We start from the raw sequence: 15,109 nt of genomic DNA, 5'->3' as shown, positions 1-15,109 counted from the left end.
TTATATATATCTTTATTCTGGTAAAATAGACATAGAAGTGAGCTTTTAAACATCTTAAAATTTACAGTTCAGTGGCACTAAAGCACATTTACATAATTAACAAAATATTACCTTAAAATATTGTGGGGGCTTAGTCACTCAGTCATGTCCAACTTTTTGCGACCCCATGGACTGTAGCCCACCAGGCTTCTCTGTCCATGGAATTTTTCAGGCAGAAATACTGGGATGGGTTGTCATTTCCTCCTCCAAGGGATCTTCCTGACCCAGGGATGGAACCAACGTTTCCTGCGTCTCCTGCATTGGTAGGCAGATTCTCCAGCTTCTGAGCCCCGAGGGAAATCCATTGTTAAATATTAAAATATTTGTCTATTTATTATTAAATATTATGTGTTGTGATTACAGGGTTTGGGGGCGCCAGAGGCCAGCGTCTCGGTTGCGTTACTCGAGTCGTCACACTGCCTCTCCTCCTCGTCACCCACGCCCGGAGCCTGAGGATGGAAACCTGAAGGTTTCTCCCAGGTGGCGATCTGGGAGATCGGCGGAGATAAGGCAGCGGTGGTGGCGATCAGGCCAAGGAGCACGTCTGTCCGGACCGCCGACGACGACAGGAGGACTCTCCCCGCCCCCATCCGTCTGCCCCTGTGCTCCCGGGCACACCCGTCCCGAGACACACCCGGCGGGCGCGCCCTCCGCCTGCCTAGGACCACCCGGTGCAGCGCGGACCCCGGCCTGCCTCGGGCCACCTGGCGGAGCGCGCCCTCGCCGGCCCGCCCTGCTCTGCCAGGCGTCCCGCCGGCCAATGGCGAAGCGGCCCCCGCCGAGTCCCGCCGCGCGGCCAATGGGAGCGCGGCATGCAAATGAGCAGGTGCGGTGGCGGCCGGCCCGTCAAGGCGGCGGCGGCCGCGGGCTGCCAGAGGCGCGCCGGGCAGTCGCCGAGCCAGCCGCGAGCTCCGCTCTCCCGCCATGGCCCCCGCTCCGCCCCCCGCCGCCTGCTTCTCCGCCGCCGAGGTCCAGCGGCGCCTGGCGGCCGGCGCCTGCTGGGTCCGCCGCGGGGCCCGCCTCTACGACCTCACCGGCTTCGTGCGGCAGCACCCGGGAGGCGAGCAGCTGCTGTGGGCGCGCGCGGGTCAGGACGTGAGCGCCGACCTGGACGGGCCGCCGCACCGGCACTCGGACAACGCGCGCCGCTGGCTCGAGCAGTACTACGTGGGCGACCTGCAAGGAGATCCCCAGGTACAGCCAAGCGGTGGTCCCACACCCCTGCTTCCTCCCCCCACCACCGGCACACCACTGCCCGCGAGCCCCGTGCACCTGCGCTCCAGGAGGGCCCAAGGTGACAGCCACCTCCTTCTCTCCTGGTAACAAGCCCTGACCGCCACCGCTGGCTCCCCAGCCAGGAATTTGCCCTTCCTTTCCAGCACTTCCCCTGACCCTCTGCTGTCTGCTACTTCTCCCACCTCCCAAGGTATCTCCTGCTTCCTGCTGGTTCCTGCTGCAGCCTCTGGCCATCTGACGTCTTGGGTCACTTTTTCCCTCCCAGCCCCTCACACACCCAATCTTTCCTTCCTGTTCCCTTATCAGCCTCTCCCTTTTTGCAACTACTCTTCATTTCTGTTTGAATAATAGCTTCCAGGCTCACCTGTCCTCCCCTCCCCATCTCACTCTACTCCTGCATCCAAAAGGCGCAGACTGGTCACCCTTCTCAGTTAGTTAGGATTTCCCTGTGCCACCCTTGTCCTGCGCCAGGGCTTCCCTGGCCGAGTGGAAAAGTTGGGGTGGTATCTTAGACGGCCTGTGTCCTCCCGCCCTTCAGATCTCCCTCTGTTTCGTGCCCTGCGTGCTGGCCTGGGTGTCCAGCAGAGTGACGTGATGGGGTGAGCCAGCTGTGCTGGGGAGAGGGAAGTAGCACTCTGAACTGCAAGCAGCTGTGCATTCCAGGCTAATGGTGACGTTCAAACCTCTGTCTGATCCCCGGGTGTATTTTATCATCTCCATTGTAGGATGTGGAAACTGAGGCCCAAAGAGACACTATAGTAGTTCGAGGTCAGTTTGTGATCTGAGGGAGTCTGAGCTAGATAGTAGAAAAGTCAAGTGTGTCTGATTCCAAAATCAGTACGCTGTCCATTCCAAGGACCTTTGGGTGTGGGAGATGATCTTATCTATTGGGCTCCGGGTAGGCCTGGGCCAGAGGCAAACTGACTCTTCAGGCCTTCCCCAGGCCCAGCTGTAGGACTGGGGACGATGGGGCCATCATGCTTGAACATAAACCAACAGTTGTTCCCTGCTTCTAGCTCTTCATTCAAGACGGTCCCAGCAAATGCTTTTAGGTCTTTGGATGAAAGGACTTGACTCTCACTGTTCCAGGTGTCTTTTCACTGAATCATCCTGCCCTGTTCTTTCATCACTGATTCACTCACTCACTTGATGTGTTCATGATTGGCAGCGCTGAGCTAGGCGCTGATACCAATGGACTGAGGTACCAATCGACAAAACAATATGGTTTCATTCATGGACCTAACACGCTATAGTAATTCTTCAGTTGCCTGGAGCTGTCAGAGTATGAATCAGGGAGACCTTTCTGGAGAAAGTGCTGTTTACCCTGGGAGCTGATCAGTGGATACCTGACTGTAGCCAGGTGGAGTGTGGTGAGAACAACATTCCAGACAGAGGGAACAGAATACCTGGAGGCTCTGAAGGGTGAGGACTTGGCAGGGTCAAGGGACAGAAATGAAACCAATGTGACCGGAAGCTGGTGGGCAAGGAGAGGGAAATGGAAGGAGGCCAGAGATCAGCCAGGCAGCTGTGGTCAGGATTTGGGGCATGATTCTGAGAACAATCGGAAGCCAGGGAACAGATTCAAGCAGGGATGTGGCATGGTCAGAGTTGCATCTTTGGAAGAGCATCCTGGCTGCAATGATGAGAAGGAGTGGAGGGAGCCAAGGTGGGTGTGTGGAGACCAGGCAAGAGGCTACCCTGCAGCCCAAGTGAGAGGTAATGATGGTGGCTTTGACCAAGAAGAGGGGAAGGTTGAATTTGGGAGACTTTATAGGTAAAATGACAGGACTCGCTATTCTGCAGCAGGAGCCCAGTTTAATCTTGGAAGCCGACATTTGGTGTCAGGTCATGCCGATGGGGTTTAGCTGTAGGTATAACCGAAGCTGAGTGCAGGAAATGAGAGGCAGAGGCCAGAATACTAGAGACTTCCAGGCATGTGATGGGTTATGGAGGGCATCCTATTTTGTAACTGTAACCTATAACAGGAGCCTAGGGTGTGACCTCTCCTCCCAGCACCATCCAGAGTATCTCTCCTAAGATGGCTTCACCTCCCGGCTCTGCTAGCCACCCAGCACTGTGATTTGACTGGGCTTTGTTTTGCTTTGCTTCCCTCATAGCTCAGTTGGTAAAGAATCTGCCTGCAATGCAGGAGACCCTGGTCCAAGTTCTGGGTCAGGAAGATCCCCTGGAGAAGGGATAGGCTACCCACTCCAGTATTCTGGCCTGGAGAATTCCATGGACTGTATGGTCTGTGGGGTCGCAAAGAGTTGGACACGACTGAGAGACTTTGACTTTCACTTGCTTTGCTTTACCTGACCTTCAGAGAATACTGAGTCTCAATTTGCTTCCTACGCCTGCCCTCACCTAGAGTCCCAGTGTGGCTGTGTTTCAGGTGTCCTTATAACTGGGCTCCCACCTGAGGATATGGGGGAGAAAACTAACATCATACGTACAAACCCATGGCCCATACTTGACCTATGACCATAATCACCCAGTACTCCAGTTGCTCGTCAGCTTCTGTCTGCAGATTTCTGTTCTGGAAACAAGTGCAGGGTTGTCTTTATATTGAGGAGGAGAAGTAGCCAGAGGAGAAATCTAGAGAAGCTGTCCTGCCAGAAAGAAGCTCTCCTTGTAAGGCCTGAACACAGAGAAGACACTTGTGTTCTTCTCTCTGGTTAAGCCCTCCTAGCAGCCCCTGTGCTGCCCTCTCCACCTCTCTCCTCTCCTCGGACTTGACCAGGGACGCTGACACCTGTTGAGGCTAGAACCCGGCTCCTGTAACGTGAGGACAAGGAGGGGCCTTGACAGGGAAGGGGAGTATCATGAACCAGCTCTGTTCTTTGGGGTCATTTCTGAATGTTGCCCATCGTCAGAATCCTTCTTCCCAAGTGTAGTCCTCGGAGAGGAGCCTGCTGGATGGAGCCCTGCCATGAAATTGCAGGGACAAGACTCAGCCCCATTGGTTTCCCCAGTTCCCCACTTTACCACACCCCCTCTGTATATACACTTACGCACACATTCATTCACACTCACAGGAAAGCACACACACGTGAAACAAGTCAGACTTGTTTAAGCCAACATACTAGGGGATGAGGCAAGGTTTGTTATAGCCTTGGACTTGAGCTGGAGGTGAATCAGTGATGGCTCAGCAGGGAAGTTGGCCCTTTTCTCAGCCGGGCGCTCTGGGCTCCTCACTCCAAGCTTAGGTAAGAGTGGCTCACGTTGTTAGGGGATGTGAAGCCCATTGATTGAGCTGCAACCGCAACCGCCTTTTTTTTTTTTTTTTTTTTCCTTAAGAAATAAAGAAATGACCTCCTAAGGCCATGGATAGTGTGTTTCCCAGACGTAGGCCATCCATGAATCAGTGTCCCAGTTTTTTTTTCAAATTGGCATAGGACTTGAACTATTTAATGTTTATCTATAAGTAGACTCACTATCTATTTTACCGCTTACTTGCCCTAGGCATCATTACCAGCGAAATCACAGATTTTACATGCACGTTGAAAATAGAGCTGTTAAAATAAATGCTCATCCTCCCATCCCCTAAAATCCTGAGCACCATCAGTGGAGTGAGTATCACACTTTGGAAGACACCTAAAGCAGAGCTTCTTAACCCTGGTGATCTGTGGAGTATTTTCTGAGATTGATAGAAAAGATGAAAATATGTGTAAAAACGCATGGTTGTGCATTTTTCTGGTGCGAGAGCTACAGCTTTCATCACAGTCCAACCAGAATCCTTCCCTCACTCCAGACCTGCCACGATGAGGAAAATAATTCTGAAAGGGCAGACCATACTCCCCCCGCCATCTCACACCGCTAGACCTCAAGAACGCTTCTTGTGGGCAGACATCTAAGCTTGCCCCTGGAGAAAAGCCCTGTTGGAGGAAACCCTGGAGGAAGGCAAGCCCTGACTCCCAGCCCCTGCTGTTGGGCTAACCCTGCTTTCTGAATGTCTCTGGGTGTCGTGTCCTAGTCCCACAAGGCATACCTATCTCTGAGCGGCCGAGAAATCCACAGATTCTGCCACGTGTGCTTCTGCCAGGCTCCGAGGGTCCAGCCATTCAGAGGTGCAGAGCTTGAGTAATTAAGGAGGAGCTCTAAGTGCAGGAAGACTCAGGGTTTCCACCCCACCCCAGGCTCCGGAACAGCTTGCGCATAGCGCAGCTTGGAGCGCCGGTCTGAGCTGAGAGTTCAGATAAAAGCCAGTGCTTGGGGAACTTGCCAAACTGCCCCCACCTGCAGAGCAGAGTGGACATGACAAGTCTGCTGACTCACGGGGGTCAAGATCTGCTTAGCCTACAGGAGGGCCCCTAAATGGGCCTGCCTGGCCCATCAGCGGCCACCATCCTTTGCTACTTGCCAGGGCCTTGTGGTGGCAGGTGGGCTTTACCTGGAGGATGAAGCTAGGGCCAGCTGAGAGAGAGCCAGGGACCCAAGTCATTGTGGTTCCATGTGACATGGGGTAAGCACAGGCTCCAAGATTGCTCCCTGATATCACCCCGGAATTCAGAGAAGGGGCTTTGAGACCTAAATTAAGGGGAAGGTTGAAATTAGGGCTTCCCTTCTGGCTCAGCTGGTAAAGAATCCTCCTGCAATGCAGGAGACCTGGGTTTGATTCCTGGGTTTGAGACCTGGGTTGGGAAGATCCCCTGGAGAAGGAAAAGGCTACCCTCTCCAGGATTCTGGCCTGGAGAACTCCATGGACTGCATAGTCCATGGAGTCACAAAGAGTCAGACACAACTGAATGACTTTCACTGTCGCTGGAAGTTAGAACTCTATGGGGGAAATAAAAAGAAACAGACAGGAATCCCAGAAACACCTGAGAGTAATCATTTCTGGAAACATTCCCAGCAGAGAACCAAAACTGACGCCTGAGCAGCATCCATCATCTTCACTTTCTTTATTATTTATCCCAAGACACACACTCACCGTTGGTCCATACGTTGCCTTCCATTCATTTAGACAGACAAGTAGTGAGCATCCTGTTCTCTCTGAACCCACCGTGGTACTGAAAGTGCCCTCGTCAGGGTCATCGGGACCTTCCCCTGGCTAAACTTGATGGTCAGTTCTCACCTGGCCTGACAGAACTCTGACATGGCGATCACTGCCCTGTTCTTGATAGGCTGTGTTCATCTGGCTTCTGGATACCTCGCTCCCTTAGCTTTCGACCTGCATTTATTTTCTGCTGCTGCTGTAACAAATTGCCACAAACTCAGTGCGGTAAAGCAACACATACATGTTCTCTTCTGATTCTGCAGTCAAAAGTGAGAAATGAATTGGCAGGGCAGCCTTCCTTCTGGAGGCTCTAGGGGAGAATTTGCTTCCCCCCTCTTCGAGCTTTTAGAGGCTGCCCACGTTCCCTGGCTCCTGGCCGCAGCCACCAGTCACGTTGCTCTCTCCACTGCTCGTCTCTCGCTTCTCGTTCCTGGCCTCTGACCCTCATGCTTCCATCTCTCGCTTGTAAGGAACCTTGTGGATACGCGGTGCCCCTCGCTCCCACACACACACCGGACAATCCAGGATCATCTCGTCACAAGGTCTTGAGTTTAACCCCCCTGCACAGGCCTCCACACCATGAGGTCACATAGTCATGGGCTCCAGGTGCGGGGATGTAGATTTTGGAGGGAGTGCATTATCCCACATGCTTCACCCTCAGTCTCCACCGCGGGTTCCTCTTGATCCTCGTTTCCCACAACAGTGCATAGAGCTTAAATGGAACCACACAGTGGCGTGCCCCGCGATAACAGCTTTTTTCACTCAGTGCTACAGCTGGGAGATGACCTGTGTTGTCCTGCTGACTCCATTCGCTGCTCTGTCCTAAAGGATCCAGAGGCTATAGGAGGGAGTGGGGGATAGAGCAGGCTGGTGGCTGGGGCAGACCCTTGCTCGTCCTCACGGGCCTTTGGAGTCTTCCTTTCAGACGTCTGCCCGCTGCTCTCCTGCCACGGCCGGAGCCTCGTTATGCTCATTACTGCAGCAGTCCCCTGGGCCGGTCTCCCCCTGCCAGCACTCCCCGCAGCCCGCGGCCTGTGAAGCTCTCCAGAGAGCGCATGGTTATATTACAGCGGGATTCCTAAACCTTCAGTGGCTCCCAATTGCTTCCTCCAGGGCTCCACGCCTGGAAAACTTAGTTGAATTTGGAGCTAACTCAGGTAACTACCCACTCTACTCCTTCAGTCTCCTTCCTTTCCCATCTAGGGCTGGGTTTTTCCTTCTCGCACACTCACATGGCACTTGGCTCTACCTACAGTACGGCATTCAAAATGTTCTTCCCTGTTCACTGTGCTCACTGCATGTCTTATCTTCTCGACTAAATTGTAAACTCTCTGAAGACTGCAGTTGCCTGACTCACCTGGCTTTCCCTGGGAGACGCTAGCACACAGGTGCCTGCCAACAGCAAGTAATAAACGTCTAGATGAATGAATGAAGGAGCTGCTGAGAGCAAGCACAGCTCTCGGTCGGCATCTCCAGATGCCGAGATACGTGCCGAATTGAAAAGGGAAGTGGTGATAGCTGCACACACAAGATGCTTCAGGTAGTGAGGTGAGGAGACGCAAACAAACCTCTTCCCAGTTTCCTCTTTGTTAGCTGCAAGGATTGTGAGCTGATGGGAAGTATGGAGGACCATCAGGTGAGCCCCTCATTTCTGCCTTTGCCCTCCGTTTTTCATCAGCCGGAAGGAGTTGGCAACACATCTTCCGCATGAGGCTACTGCAGTTCACCCCTACCCCGAGTCCCTGGCAAGGGTAAAAGTAAAAGTAACCACAGGGAACGCTGATCGAGAGCCCTGCTTGCTCTCAGCGCTGCGACTTGTAATCCTGTGTCTGTAAGTGTCTGGACGATGTGTGGAGGTAGAACCCGGGTTCCCGGGTTTCCAGTTCTGTTGACTCTTTCCTGTGTCTTTTCATGCAAAACTCTCTGAAGCGTGTCGTCTCCGAACTGTGATTCTCAATTGTCTCTAATTGCTGCTCATCTAAAATGGGCAGAAGATTCTAACGACCTCTCTTCCCGCCTGCTCTTGCCCTCTGATGGAAACCAAGCTCAGTCATAATAGTAAGGTTGGAGAATACCAAACTTGATGCTAGCAAGAGCTGTAAAGATATCATTGAGACGCAGGATTTGTTGTTGTGAAGCCTTGCCCTAAAACACAGTTATTCAAATGCATTGTTTCTTTATTGCGATAGTATATTGCAAGGTGTTAAAACAGCAATACCAAATAAGCAAATTGGGGGGGACTTGTTTTAACATATTTGAACTGCGATGCGTACAGAATGTCTTAAGGTCCTGTCAGAAGAAAGCTAGTAGCCAAAAATTCCACTGATGCAACGTGACTACACTTAAAAGTGAACCATGCAATCTACATCAAGCGTGGTTGATAATTACCTAAGTGGATTGGTCACACTTTCTCCTTTAAAACAGATAGAATTTAGAGGGACTAGTTCTGCACACTCTTACATGCTCAGCAGAGCCTTCTTCACATTGTGCAGTGCTCACATTTCCCTCTGGAAAATGGAATTGGTGATTTTAGTAATGGCTAGTTTTGTTTTATAAATTCTGAATGTTAGTAGTCCATAATAACCCACTTAATTGCTAATAAATAGCCCCTAGTCTTGTGCAATAATGAACTTCTATGAAACAAGATCATTTACCCACAAAAATCTAAGAAAGATCTCACATTTTTAAGTCAAGTTAAGGCCCACACTTTGAGACCGACTGCCATGGAGAAATAAGGAGCAGTTAGATTTGGCTGAATAAATACAGCATCCATGACCCCAAGTTAGGGACCAGGGCAGACCAGCCTGATTTAGTAGTTGCTTCCCCTCGTGCCAGGCAGGATCCTTGGGGGACTTCTCTGCTGGTCCAGTGATTAAGAATCCACCTGCCAATGCAGGGATCATGGGTTCGATTCCTGGTCAAGGAAGATTCCGCACACGGCAGAGCAGCTAAGCCCGTAGGTCACAACTCTTGAAGCCCGCGTTCCTAGAACCCATGCTCCACAGCAAGAGAAGCCCCTGCGATGAGAAGCTGAAGTACTGCAGTAAAGAGGGGCCCTGCTCCCCGCAGCTAGAGAGAGCCCGAACGCAGCAATAGAGACCCAGCACTGCCCAGATAATGAACAATAGATAACTAATTTTTATTGAAAAAAGCTTTAGAGTGGCAAGTATAACAGCTTATGCAGGCTGGAGATGGTGTGCCATAAAAAATTCAGGTGTTCCTTGAACCTGAGAGGGAAGGTCTCTGACTCTTAGGATTAAAGGTCTTGTGAAGGGAATCTACTTTAAATGAAGACCAAAATTTCATAGAAAATGGACCAAGGGGAGAAGGAAATTGATTATCTTTAAAAATGAAACTGAAAAGTTGTGAAGAAAAGGGAACCCTCTTACACTGTTGGTGGGAATGCAAACTAGTACAGCCACTATGGAGAACAGTGTGGAGATTCCTTTAAAAACGGGAAATAGAACTGCCTTATGACCCAGCAATCCCACTGCTGGGCATACACACCAAGGAAACCAGAATTAAAAGAGACACGTGTACCCCAGTGTTCATCGCAGCACTGTTTATAATAGCCAGGACATGGAAGCAACCTAGATGTCCATCAGCAGATGAATGGATAAGAAAGCTGTGGTACATATACACAATGGAGTATTACTCAGCCATTAAAAGGAATACATTTGAATCAGTTCTAATGAGGTGGATGAAACTGGAGCCGATTATACAGAGTGAAGTAAGCCAGAAAGAAAAACACCAATACAGTATACTAACACATATATCTGGAATTTAGAAAGATGGTAATGATAACCCTGTATGCGAGACAGCAAAAGAGACACAGATGTATAGAACAGTCTTTTGGACTCTGTGGGAGAGGGAGAGGGTGGGATGATTTGGGAGAATGGCATTGAAACATGTATACTATCATGTAAGAAATGAATCACCAGTCTAGATTTGATACAGGATACAGGATGTTTGGGGCTGGTGCACTGGGATGACCCAGAGGGATGGTATGGGGAGGGAGGTGGGAGGGGGGTTCCGGATTGGGAACACGTGTACACCTGTGGCGGCTTCATGTTGATGTATGGCAAAACCAATACAATATTGTAAAGTAAAAATAATAATAAATTTAAAAAAAAATTTTAGTTTAATCTGACAGCAAGGGAATTCCCTGGCAGTCCAGTGGTTAGGACTCTGTGCTTGTGCTGATCCCAATCCTCAAACTAAGATTCTACAAGCCAGCTTGGCAAGGCCAAAAAAAAAAATCTGACACCAAAATTAGGATTGCACTTGGCTGCTTATTCTTAAATTGAGCAAGTAATGCTTCACGTAGTGTTGTTTTACATGTGTGTTTTTTTGACAAAATGTATGAGAGCACAGTGTGACATTCTAAGCTTTGCGTTGACTGTTCACAGCATGGTCATAAAGAGGGTCACTGTAGCAAGAGGGTTTAAGGGCTCAGGGTCTCTCCTGGTCCTTGGTAAACAAGCGCTCCTCTTTTGAAGGGCTTCATCCTTTGTCGACTGCCTGTGTTTCAGTGTTAAACAGCCTATGTTTGCCAGACCCTTATTTGACTGTGGAATTGTAACTAAAACAGCTTTCTCTCACTTTCATTGACTTTCATTGGATTCATGAAATTTTACAAGTTTTTGCCTTGATTTTGAATTTTCCCTTGGCAGTCAGGTTTCATCTTATTACGTTGTATGTTGTCAGACGGTAGTAACCCCAGCCATCAGCTTGTCCCTCCTTTTCTCTATTGTCGTAATTACCTGTGAACGTAGTTCATACGCAAATTTAAATGACTGAAAGGAATGTGCAAGAAACATTGGGTGCCCCTCCCAACCTAGTCCCTGTGTGAACACTATCAACAGTCTGGTGACCTCAGAGAAGCACATTTACTATTCTTTCTATTTCCCATGTGAAGGAGTTGCATGGTCAGGCTCCTTGGCAACTTGCTGCTTTCCTTTTTAACCTAATGATGTATTTTGTACTTCCTTCCACATCAGCCATGAAAGTTTTCTTCATTCAAGAACATGGGCTCTCTTTCCATGTCTTTGAACCCTTTCTTATTTCCTTTATTAATGTTTTATAGTTTTCAGCATATACGTCTTTCCTTGGTCAGGTTTATTCCTGGGCTTTGTTGGGGGACTGGTGCAATCTTAAAAAAGTGTGGTCTTTTACATTCCCTTTCTGATATTCCATTGTTAATTAAAAAAAAATATGATCAACTTCTGAATGTTAGTCTTGTATCCTGTTACTTTGCTGAATTCATTTATTAGCTTTTCTGTGGAGTCCTTAGGGTTTTCTGTATATAGTATCATATCTGCATAGAGTGACAATTTTACCGCTTCTCTTCCAATTTGGATTCCTTTTATTTTTTTCCTTCTCTGATTGCTGTGGCTAGGACTTCCTATACTATGTTGAATATAAATGGTGAGGGTCTGCATTCTTGTCTTGTTCCCGATTTTAGCAGGAAGCCTTTCAGCTTTTTTTCACTGTTGAGTATTGTGTTCGCTATGGGTTTGTCATAAGTGGCTTTTATTATATTGTGATATGTTACCTCTTTGCCCACTTTGATATAAGTTTTTGTCATGAATGGATACTGAATTTTGTCGAATGCTTTTTCTATATTTATTGAGATGATCATGTGATTTTTGACTTTGTTTGTGTGGTATACTACACTGATGACGTGCATATGTTGAACCATCCTTGTGAACTTGGGAAGAATTCCACTCAGTTGTGGGGTATATTTTTTATGTGTTGTTGGATTCAGTTTGCTAATATTTTGTTGAGAATCTTTGCATCTATATTCATCGAAGACACTGGTCTGTAACTTTCTTGGTGGTGACTTTGCTTGGTTTTGGTATCGGGGGTTACAGTGGCCTAATAGAATGCCTGTGGGAGTGTTTCCTCCTCTTCAGAGCTTGAGAAGAATCATGTAAGTTCTTCTTTGTATGTTTGGTAGATTCTCCTGTGAAGCCATCTGGTCCTGGACTTGCTTTCGTAGGGAGTTTTTAAATTATAGATTCTATTTCACTTTTAGTGATTGGTCTGTTCAAATTACCTATTTCTTCTTGATTCAGTTTTGGTGGGATGTATGTTTCTAGAAAGCTGTTCATTTCTTTTAGGTTGTCAGCGTTCTTTCTAGTAGCTGTCCCTGTTGATGTTTTTCCCTAGTACATCAGTGCTATAAGAAGCATCCTTACAGAATCATTTTGCACACACATGCAAATAAATTTGTGATATAGAATTCTAGATTCGAAATTTCTTTATCAAAATTATATCCATTTTGTATTTTGATGGATATTGCCAAATTGCTTTCTGAAAAGGTTGTACCAATTTAAATTCCCTCTGAAATCATACGCTTCCTCACCATAGATGTATATTACCAGTATTTTTAATCTTTGCCAATGGGTAAAAGGACAAATGCTCCCTGTTCAAATTTTCACTTCTATGAATTACAGGAGAAAGTCTTGTAATGTGTGTTGTACACGTTTCTGAATTGTTCACACCTTTTCGGTAAGCTGCCTGTTCAGGTCCTCTGTCCATCTGTGTTGGATGGTTAATCTTTTCCCTATTAATTTATGTGTGTGTGTGCTCTCTCAGTCGTTTCTAACTCCTCGCGACCTCACAGACTTGTAGCCTGCCAGACTACTCTGTCCATGGAATTTTCCAGGCAAGAATACTGAAGCAGGTTGCCATTTCCTACTTCAGGGGGCTTCCTGACCCAGGCCTCGAACCTGAGTCCTTGTGCCTCCTGTGCCTCCTGCACTAGCAGGTGGGGTCTCTGCCACTGCACCACCTGGGAAGCCCTCGTGCCTGACCCCACTCTGGATGTATAAAGTGTGTTAGCCTTTATCCATCACGCACATCACTACTTGTCCTCCAGCTCTCATTTATCTTTTACCCTGTTTAATGTATGTTCCCTCCATTTAAACCTTTTAGCTATCATCATGCTTAGAAAGATTGCCTCTACTTTATGATTTTATATATAAAAACAAAAATAGTATCCTGTTCATAGTTTTTATCCTTAATGATTCTGTTATTTGTTTGGTTTTGCTTAAATGTTTTATCTACTGGAAATGGGGGGGTATTATAAGTAACAAAATAGACATTATTTTGAGTTCCAAATCCTCTAAATGACCAACTGGTTTTCCCAGTAGATTTATGGAATAATCTATCTTTTCACACTAACTAAGGAAAAAAAAAAAAAAACACCTTTCCACACATTAAAATTCAACATTCAAAAAACAAAGATCATGGCATCCAGTCCATCACATCATGGCAAATAGATGGGGGAAAAGTGGAAACAGTGTCTGATTTCATATTCTTGAGATCCAAAATCAATGCAGACGGTGACTGCAGTCATGAAATTAAAAGATGCTTGCTCCTTGGAAAAGCTGTGACAAACCTAGACAGTGTATTAAAAAGTGAAGACATCACTTTGCTGACAAAGATCCATATAGTCAAAGCTTTTCTCGTAGTCATGTATGGATGTGAGAGTTGGATCACAAAGAAGGCTGAGCACCGAAGAATTGATGCTTTCAAACTGTGGTGTTGGAGAAGACTCTTGAGGGTCCCTTAGACAGCAAGGAGATCCAACCAGTCAGTCCTAAAGGAGATCAGTCCTGAGTGCTCATTGGAAGGACTGATGCTGAAGCTGAAGCTCCAATACTTTGGCCACTGGATTTGAAGAGCCAACTCACTGGAAATGACCCTGGTGCTGGGAATGATTGAGGGCAAGAGGAGAAAGGGGCAGCAGAGAATACCATCACTGACTCAATGGACATGAGTTTGAGCAAGCTCAGGGAGATAGTGTAGGACAGGGAACCCTGACGTGCTACAGTTCAAGGGGTCACAAGGAGTTGGACGTGACTTAGTGACTGAATAATCCCACAACATTCACATACATATTTTGGACTATTCTTTTTCTTTTTTTAATATTTATTTATTTGGTTGTGCCAGTTCTTAGTTGCAGCATATGTGATCTAGTTCCCTGACCAGGGGTCAAACCTGGGCCCCCTGTGCAGAGTCTTAGCCACTCGACAACCAGAGAGAAGCTCCATATTTCGGTCTGTTCTTGGGCTCTATTCTATACTAATGAAATCACTCATTTTTTAAACTTATTTTTAATTGGAGGATAACTGCTTTACAATGTTGTGTTGGTTACTGCTGTACAGTGACATGAATCAGCCATAAGTATGCATATATCCCCTCCCTCCCGCCCCTCTAGATTGTCACAGAGTGCCCGGCTGAGCTCCCTGGAAACCGCTCATTTTCTATTATGTTTTCAGCATTCGGTTTTTTTCCCCTCTTTGCTCCTCTGTTCTATTCCAGCCAGACTTCTGCTCCCACCTGCTCCACTGGAGAAAGCAAAGGGCAGGCCAAGACCTGAGAAACAGCTCTGGGTCATGTTGCCAGCCTTGGGGGAACACGGCCAAGTCTGACTCTCAGGCGCTTTGGCCGACCAGCGCACCCGGACCCTGAGGTCGCGTGGCGGGAGCAGGGGAGCGTGGCTCTGAGAAGCCCACACAGGGCGCGGCCGCAGTCTGCCCGCCCGTGGGGGGGATGTGCACACTGAGCGTGCAGTGCTTGTGGAATGGTAGTGTTTCTGCAGAGATGGGGAGAGATGTGGAGGGAGCGCGTGGGGGCAGCCTCGCCTCCGTGGCGGCGGGTCCGGTGTGTCTTCCTGCCTTGTGTCCCCAGCCTGTGGTCAGAGGAGGGCCGTCAGGTCAAGTTCTGCGTGTACATGGCGGGCGAGGGAGCTCGGAGAGTTGTGGGGGACCTGGCGAGGGAACCCGCGCCTCTCTTGCAAAGCCCTGTAAATCTAAACCTGCACGTCCC

At 48.4% G+C, this 15,109-nt stretch overlaps 1 protein-coding gene across 1 annotated transcript in view; it reads left to right on the top strand.

Annotated features, from left to right (window-relative positions):
* The first annotated feature begins 912 nt into the window (after nucleotides 1–912).
* FA2H (fatty acid 2-hydroxylase) overlaps nucleotides 913–15,109 on the top strand; it is a 54,737-nt gene continuing 40,540 nt past the window's right edge. The window contains exon 1 of the mRNA XM_015100368.3: nucleotides 913–1,233. Coding sequence (XP_014955854.2) covers nucleotides 964–1,233 — 270 coding nt within the window. The 5' untranslated portion in view covers nucleotides 913–963. The remainder of the gene's footprint in view (nucleotides 1,234–15,109) is intronic.

Source organism: Ovis aries, chromosome 14 (assembly GCF_016772045.2).
Source record: "Ovis aries strain OAR_USU_Benz2616 breed Rambouillet chromosome 14, ARS-UI_Ramb_v3.0, whole genome shotgun sequence".
Taxonomy (NCBI): Eukaryota; Metazoa; Chordata; class Mammalia; order Artiodactyla; family Bovidae; genus Ovis; species Ovis aries.
Note: the sequence above shows the minus strand (reverse complement) of the source record. Positions and strands in the feature narration are given on the sequence as shown.